At 31.9% G+C, this 8,981-nt stretch overlaps 1 protein-coding gene across 1 annotated transcript; it reads right to left on the bottom strand.

Annotated features, from left to right (window-relative positions):
• Nucleotides 1-1,463: 1,463 nt before the first annotated feature.
• On the bottom strand, nt 1,464-8,370 carry LOC107768205 (wax ester synthase/diacylglycerol acyltransferase 11-like). Its single transcript, XM_016587309.2, has 8 exons — nt 7,995-8,370; nt 5,488-5,848; nt 4,385-4,626; nt 4,229-4,295; nt 3,890-3,999; nt 3,584-3,799; nt 2,997-3,134; nt 1,464-1,784 (listed from the first exon to the last, which is right to left on the bottom strand). The coding sequence occupies exons 1-8, from the start codon at nt 8,262-8,264 to the stop codon at nt 1,617-1,619; spliced, it is 1,572 nt and encodes a 523-aa protein (XP_016442795.1). The 5' UTR covers nt 8,265-8,370; the 3' UTR covers nt 1,464-1,616.
• Nucleotides 8,371-8,981: the final 611 nt, after the last annotated feature.

Raw genomic sequence — 8,981 nt, 5'->3', positions numbered from 1 at the left:
CAATAAGGGAAACAAGGTTGTTGCTCAGTGTTTGGTTAAATAGACTGGACTGGATGCCTCCAATGCCACTTGGGAATTAGATTTTGCACTTAAAGCTCGTTTCCTTTCCTTCACCCTTGAGGACAAGGGTGTTGTTCAACCAAGGGGTATTGATACAAGTATTAGCCATTAGCTTTTGAAAATTAGTTGCACACGTTTTGGCGGGAAAAGTAGTTATTATTTGTGTCACACACTTAGCATGTATGTATTTCCTTTTCTTTTTATTTCAGCATGTTAGCTTTATTACAATCTTATTATAGGAGATACATAAAATGTAAAGGCATTAAGATTGGTATATGAATTGAACTCCTCTCTTCTCTATATATTTTGCTTCCTCCACGACCAACTCTTATGTTCTTCTCTCATTTCTGTTACTAGTTCACTGTTCCATTGAAGTGATACCTCAATTTGGTATCAGTTTTTCGACGAGTTTCGGGGCGGCAGAGAGGTGTGGTGCGGCTGCTAGGTTTAGGGAATTAGGGTTAGGGTTTGGAGGATATTAGGTTATATATGGGGTGTGAAAGAGTTGTGGCCATTGGATCTAAGTGGGGTGAATGGCTGAGATTTAGAATTGGAAATGGGGTGGTGGATTGGGTCGGCTGGTGGGTCAGCGGGTTGGGACTGATTGTGCTAATGGATACACGAAATTGGGCCTTCTTTGAATTATAAATCAAGGCCATGTACAACCCAAAATCAATTCTCTTTCTCTTAAGAATAAGAGTACAATTACTGTTAATTCATGCTAATTAAATAAAATAATTCTAATTGCAAAACACTAAGAAACTATATATTAAAGTTTCGAATATTAAAATATAAGTCTATTTTTTTTTTGTATTTTCAAAGATTAAACTTAAAATAAGGCTAAAAGCATAGCAATATAAAATACTAATAGAAATATGTAACAAGATAAGAAATATTATAAAATGAAACTATTTTGTGTTTTCAATTTGTAATTGAAGTAAAAAATAGACTAGAACTCTATAAAACTCAAATAAATATTTAAAAAAATACTAAAAACAACTTTAAATGATTTGCGGGTAAAATATTACGTGCTTACGGCGTGATTCTGAAAAGGAAAAGATATTTGGGATTCTCATGAGTTGGTTCGCTGTGAAGAATGTGGCAGGTGAGTTTCTTTTTTTTTTTTTTGGTTACAAGATTTTGGGTCAATGATTTAGCGGTTATTATTCGTTTTGGCCGAGCGCATGTTGATTTCGTATAAATATATAAATATTATTTAACATAGTTCAACTATAGATATTTCAAGTCAAGCAAATAGGTGCCACACTGGTTTGGCCATGGGTAAGAGTCGTCTAATGTGTGTGATTTTCCAAACATCAACCTTCAGTAAATTCAGAAAAATAGAGAGTTTACACTTATAGAAATATATCGATATAAATAAAATTAACTTAAATGCACTCTCATAAAAAAACTATAGTACTATGTCTTCGTTATCAAATTAAAAGGAATATAATAGTGGAGAGAATTAGTTGCAATACATAATAGCTGGTGAATGCAAAGTTCTAAAACATAATATAAATAATGTTCATATAACCTTTTTTGGTTGGATTTCCTGTTCATTTCAGATTCTTGACAAGCCCTCTTTCAATCACAGCATCTCTTATGAGGTTAAAAGAAGTTTCGAAATCATCAAGCAGCTGTTGTGGATCAGGAATAGCACTTTCGTCAACAGATACGACGATGATCATCTTATTGATATAGCTTTGGATATTGATCATCAGTGCCTAGAATTACAATTAATGAAAAAATGTGTTATTGATGTATTTTAGCCAATTATAGTACGTAAGTCAATTATCAAAAACGGCTTATAACACACAGTTACCTATTGTAAATGTTATTTTAACCCGATAAAGTAAGAAAACTATACACTATCAACTCACATAAATTGAACTCTTCAACTAATTAGGTAAAAAAACAGTCCCCTTATATCAATTTCCTCTATGAAAAATATATATGGGAAAGGAAAGCGAGATTAAGATTTTTATGTTGTAAACATTTCCACTTATCAAACACCCCCTCGGGTCCCCTTTTAATTATAGGCTCAAGAACCAAAATTAAAGAGGCTTTTAGAGGTGATTTTCCATTGTTTAGGACTTGGACTCATGCAATATAATTAAGGTAAAAATTTATCTTTACCTAGTATTTACACCAACATATGCAATTTAATCTTGATAGTTAGTACTTCTTCTGTTCACTTTTACTTGTCCACTATGAATTTTGCACACCCCTTAAGAAATAATAAATGAACTGCATAATTTACCATGATACCCATATTAATTGATACATATTTTTAATGAATTTGAGAAAATTATTTGAAATGAGTAATTAATATTGTGGGTATAACTGAAAAAATAAATTGTCTTCTCTTAGTATGCTAAAAGTGACAAATAAAAGTGAAAATCTATTTTTAGAATACAGAACAAGTAAAATTGAATGGACGGAGTTAAATTAAAGCAAGAATATAAATCACCTAACTATATTTAAATGATACTATTAAATGACTGCACGAAAGACATAACTTGCTCTCATTAGCAGAGGCGGAGCTAGGATTTGAAGTGTGTGAATTCTAAATTTTACGAATCGAACCCCCATCTTTCCCAACAAACCCACAACCCTTACCGTTGAACCAAGACCCCTTTTGTTACTGGGTTTGACAGTATATATTTATATAGATTTAGTAAATATTTCAATACAAATACAGTGTTCCGGAAAAAGTCACTGGTCTCGCCCGAACCCGCACCCCCTACTGTAGCCCCGCCCCTGCTCATTAGTTTGATGTAAACACGAGCTTAAATAAATTTTATCTACAATTACCTATATCATGCTTCTTGATAGTATTTTGGCGACATAACAATATTTAACTACGTATTAATTAATCTCCAAATTAGTAGTTATAAAGAGCAAATGCCTCAAGAGTAGAGTTGATCAGTACTTACACTTGGCTGCCCATAAGAACCTGGAGCCAGATAAGTAATGGGATTGCCACAGAACCCAATTTCTTCCTGTGGTCCAACCAAGTTGGTGAAGCATACTGTTGTATGTGAGAATGCTCTCACAGTTACTAGTGTAGCTACCTATCAAAAATAAAAGTTGCAGCATTAGGTTAAATTTATTTATAACAATTAATAACTTTTCATAGAATGATATGGTAACTAAAAAGTTACGGTAATAACCCGTATATATAGCCGATTAAATTACACTAATAGAAAAAAAATTTAATACTTTCAACTTATACAAATAATATATTAAAGGATTAAGCTTATATACACTGACGACAGTGTAAAGGGTTTTTTATGCTATTAGTGTAGTTTAACTGGTTGTGGTAGATCGCTTGCCCTATTTTTTAAGAAATTAGTTACACTTATTATGTAAAGTTATATACAACAATAACAATAACAACACAATAAAATTTTACTAATGAGGTCTGGGTGTAAAGTTATATATAGTTATCTTTTAATTAACTCGAAAAGAATTCACTGGATAGAAGTTCACTAAATTTTGTTGAATTTAAATATGCATATACCTTGGCACCAAATATCTTGACTAGTAATTCAGCTAACATCAGAGTGAACAAAGCTTCAAATGTGCGTTTTTTGCGATCTACTGTTGCCTTTGCTTCTTTAACATAATCTAAAGGATCATCACGCAATGCAATCTTGAAAGGTAAGAGCACATAACCAAACCAATTTCCCCAACCTCCCTTTTGTTTTGTGCCCTTCTCCGTCATATCAGCTAAATCCTGTTTCATTCATGTCATTATACGACTTCACAATAATAATAATAATAATAATAATAATAACAACAACAACAATAACAGAATAAAGGTTACTTCAATTCCTGCAGAGGGTCTTAGGTTTATAATAAGACATGATCGTAGTCGAATGTCCTTGGGAAGATTGTTGTTTCTCTCAGTGGCTCCCTTATCTTCCTTACCAACGGCTGTAAATAGTCGGGAAAATTGTGAAAATCAGAGACGAATGTAACGTATAATAAACAGGTTTAGTTGAACCCAATATTTTTTATATGGAACAAAGCAAATTGGTGAATGTTACTAAAATTTTAACAAATATTAAAATTAGAACCTTGCGGAAATGTTTGGGTTCCATCATGAGAACATAAAAATTAAATCAAAAAGTTTAAATATTGAATTTGTGACTAAATAACATACCATATCTCCTGTTGAGATATTTAGATAAACCAGCTTGTGTTATTCCCAGGGCAACATCATTTATAGTCTGTGGAGAAAATGCATGCAACAATATCAGTTAACTTTAACAACAAATATATATCAACTTTATTCATTTATAATGTCCAAATTGCTTACCACATTCATAGCATTTTTCACCAACTTCAAATCATCCAAATTGATTATCCTGTGAACTATTCGTCTCCCGTTAGACGCAGAATTAGGCGGAGCCGCCATTGGAGTTTTTGTATCCTTAAAAAAGATGACTGTGGCTATGAACATCAAAAGATCCACCATAGTATTGAGTATCATGTTGATGAAAAGCCAAAATTTTCCCAAATACTGCCATAACTTGAACGACCTTTCCTTTTCTGAATAACCTGCGAAAGAGTAGGCCTCCTTTTCTGTTAGGGGTCGTTTGGCAAGGTGTATAAATATAGTACTAAACATGGTGTATTAGTATTGCTGGATTAGTTATGGTGAGATTATTTTTTATCCACTATTTGGTTTGGTATATTAAAAAAAACATGCATTGCATAGGGGTATATACATGCTTATCCATGTGCTAAAACTATGATATTACTAATGCCATGATTTGCTATGTATTAATTATACATAGGATAATACCAAATAGAGTATATAACTAATACATGTATTAGTTAAACATAAGTTGAAAAACACTACCAAAGTAAGGGATTAATAATACCAAAGCTAATATATGTATTATTTTTTCCTAATACATCTTACCAAACGACCCCTTAGTACTTACGACACTAATAGTGTAAAAGTATTTCTTTTGTTAGTGTACATATTTTAGATAAGAAAATGAAAGTGGCAAAATCAATTCATTTCTTAATAACTTGCCCAATTTTTAAACGAGTTCGGTTATTATCCGTTTGTTTACTTGATCCAACAAGTTGAATCCAAAATGACCCGTTAAACATTTGGGTCAAGATGGAATAAATAAGGTAAACCCGACAAGTCAAAATGCAATCCAAACCTAAACATACAAAATCAAAGGTTTTTTTTTTTTTTTGGGAAAAGGCAAAATAAAAAAGAATGACAGGTAGAGCAGGTTGAATTATATGACAAGTGATTTGATCCAATTCTTGTTAACTTATTCAAACTGAATAAAGTTATAACTCATTTGTTGATTTGACTTGCTAGTTGCTAAGATATAATAACCCAACTCGACCATATGTCACTTCAAAAAAATATCATAATTAAAGTAATGAAGAAACCTGAAGGAGTAGGCCTCCGTTTCTTGGTTGGAATAGTAGGAAGCTTGAGATGATCAGCAGTTTGGCGAGTACACGCGAGTAAAAGAGAAATAAGAGAGGTGCCATCACCAAGAGAATGGTGAACTCGGAGCAATGCTACGGACTCTGCATCGCCAGTTTTGACATTGATAATGTGAAGGTCCCAAAGTGGCTTCGATTTGTCAAGGTTGGTTTTGCTAAGGTTGTAAATATAATCCTCCACGAACTTTTCTGATGATTCGGTCAGTTGACCTTCGTCCACTTCTAGTACTATAACATGTTGCTCCAAATCAACTTTTGTTTGCACCCATTTCATGCCTGCTGAATTATTTTCATCCACAACCTGTACATAAAATTTGTTACTACTACTTAGTATACATTTTAAGTGTGTATATGTTTACTTAGCTTGCAGCATGTGTACACACTTCCTTCTATGATCATCTCGGTAGATTAAAACAGGTTGAATTAATAAATGAGTTGGATCATAGTCTATCAAAAAATTTCTTTGGTCAAAATGGGGAGTCAATTTAAGATAAACGATGCGTCATAACCTAACTTACTCAACTCAAAATTATTTTTATTTGTTATTTTGTTCTTTTGTAATTTATTTAATCACCACATCAAATTAACTAAACTTTTTCTTTTATATGAAAATAAAAAAAGGCAAATATCATTTTTAGCCCGCGACAAAAATTATTTACATTTCTTAACCGCAAAAGTGTATAAAATTTATATGTTTTTTGTATATAAAATATACAAATGTATATACGTACAAAAAATATATATTTTTCGACTATTATTATGAGCGCGGCTATGCAGTGTCATTTTCTCAATAAAATAAAAAAAATTTGCTCAAAACTGGCTAAGCTTTTTCGTTCTATAACCAACCAGACCCAAAAAAATTAAAATTTTAATAATTTTTTGTAGATAAACTAGATTGATGATTGCCCAAATTGGCCCAACTTTGAATTGGATTTACTTTGGTTATGTAGTAAACACTCCAAAATATAGAACCATATGTTAGTCCTTTGAGAAAAGGACCTACATAAGGATGCATTACCCAATTATTGCGGTACCAAGCACAAGCACTTTAAATACGACATATTTTGGTGTAAAACAGATACCACTAATTTTAGCAATATATTGGAAATAAAAACCAATTAGTACAATACGTAAGGACTGGGAAATGAGGAAGCATACATGTCGTGCACCCTTAAAGATGCTGATTACTAGGAATTTCACAGGGCATCATTTATCTTCTGTTGATCGAGGTATGACTCTTTTATACGTCACCTTGATTTATTATTTAGTTTAAATTTTATACATCAAGGGTGTAAGACTTTATTAATTACACAATCAGATCATATAAAAAAGAATTGCAGATAACTTTACTTAACAATATTGATAATAATTTAAAACAAATAGTAAGTGACCGATTATAACAGTAAATTACAAAGATAGTGTAAAGTTTTATTACACTGTAAGTATATATAGATTATTAATATGATATAATTTGAACATTTAAAGTGTATAAATAATAATAAATTTTGAACTTATAATTTAAAAAAAGTGATGAAGTTTCTGAATCTGTCTCTAGTTCTGCTAAGGGAACAATCACATTAGACATCAGTGCCTATCATGCCCGCCCTTTAAAAGTTTTTTTTTTGTTTCTTTTCAAAAGGGAAACAACAACAACTATCCGTAAAATTCCACAAACGGGATCTGAGGAGTGTAGTGTAGAGAGGCCGGAAAGAGAAACAAAGCAACACAGAAAAAATAAAGCTAGCACAAAATCAAGTAAGGAAATGAAATCCAGTAACACCTTCCACAACTTGCGAAAAAATACTAGAAGTCAGAAGTGTATGCCATTCAAAACTAGTTTTGGAGACATTTAGCTATGGTTCGACCATAGATTTCAATATAAAAAAAATAAATTTGTTCATGGAATATGGTTAATTTTGAAAAAAAAATCTCAAATTCCCAAAATCTGATTTAGGACAGTTTTTGGGTGAAATCTTGTGCGAATTTGGGTAACGGCTACAAGAGAGAAATAGAAAGGAAACTGTACCCGAATAAGGATGGACGTAAACTCGTAAGCTACCGAAGGTAGGGATAATCGTCTAGATCTTATTGTGAAATAAAAAAGCCGTCCCGTCACAACAGACAGGTTGCTTCCTCTATCGTCGCCCGGGGAGCTCTTGGCGAGGATCTTAGGATAAGTCGCTAAAACAAATGGGATGGGAGGATCTACCCATTCAGATAATTCCGAAGATAGACCGTTGGCAGCAGGTAGAGAGATTTTTTTTCTAAAAGTTTTTTCAAATAAAATTAATATCTAAACACAAATTCAACTTTCAAAAATACAGCTTCAAAAACTTATTTTTTAAGTTTCAACCAAATCTAAGGTCCAAATACAAACTTACTCTTACGTAAATGGGAACATGCAAAACACACATAGGAAATATAGTTAAATGTTGCAAGGAACATACCAGCAAGCTAGTGAAACGAGGATGCTTAAGCAAAGTATGCTCCAACTTCTCCTTCACAGGATGTGGTGAAATCCGAGTTTTTGTGGCCATAATAGCAACGACATGGACATTAAAATTTGGATCGTGAAACAAACGAGCAGTTGGACTCAATGGTTCTGTTTCCACAGGCACCATATCGTACTCTTCAATGGCTTTCCTCTTTGTATCTATTGGCTTTAGAAATGATGGTCCTGTTGTTCTGCATCTTAATCCTGTGACTGGTGACTCCATTGTTTTTGCTTATAGTTTGATGTCAAAGAGAAGAGAATATGGGAACTCTGAATAAGTTTTAATGTGTGTACTATTACTTGATTCTGTGACTTTTTTGTTTTCTTGTTGCTTTTTGTTATATAGAAGACATAAGAGTACCAACTTCATCTAACGTATGTGCATGCTTGCGCATTTTTGACATGGGCAATAATTTAAACTCAATTAAAATATTGTTACTAAGAAAAAAAAAAGATTTTGAAATTTATGGTTTTAAAGTCATAACATTTATAAAAATTTGTGGTCTGAAAAATATTATAACATTTGTATAGCATGAAAAAATTCTCGTAAAAGGTAAAAGAGAAGTTTAAAGTATAATTATTCAAAATAAATTTTAAATTTTCTAATTTATAATACATTTCTATAAAGTATAGTATTTTTGCCTTTTATCACCTTTAAACCAATTAGCAATTTCTTGGCAGAAGATTTTTATTAATTTTACACTCGTGTTATCACAGGATAACAAGAATTTTCGAATTGTGCTTTAAATTTTGACCAGAACTTAGGATTTTTGCACGAGAATAAAGTTAAACAATTTCCAAACAATCTTTTTCATCAATAATTTCAAATGTATTTCTTCAAATTTCAATTTGAATCATGTCCAAATACTTCGTTAAATACAGCTGGTTATAGTACAAAAATTAAACAAAAATTTCTTCATTACTTTACGAACGTACTGAC

This window comes from Nicotiana tabacum, chromosome 23 (genome assembly GCF_000715075.1).
Source record: "Nicotiana tabacum cultivar K326 chromosome 23, ASM71507v2, whole genome shotgun sequence".
In the NCBI taxonomy this organism is placed as follows: Eukaryota; Viridiplantae; Streptophyta; class Magnoliopsida; order Solanales; family Solanaceae; genus Nicotiana; species Nicotiana tabacum.
The sequence above is the reverse complement of the archived record's forward strand: the minus strand, read 5'-3'. Positions and strand labels throughout refer to the sequence as shown.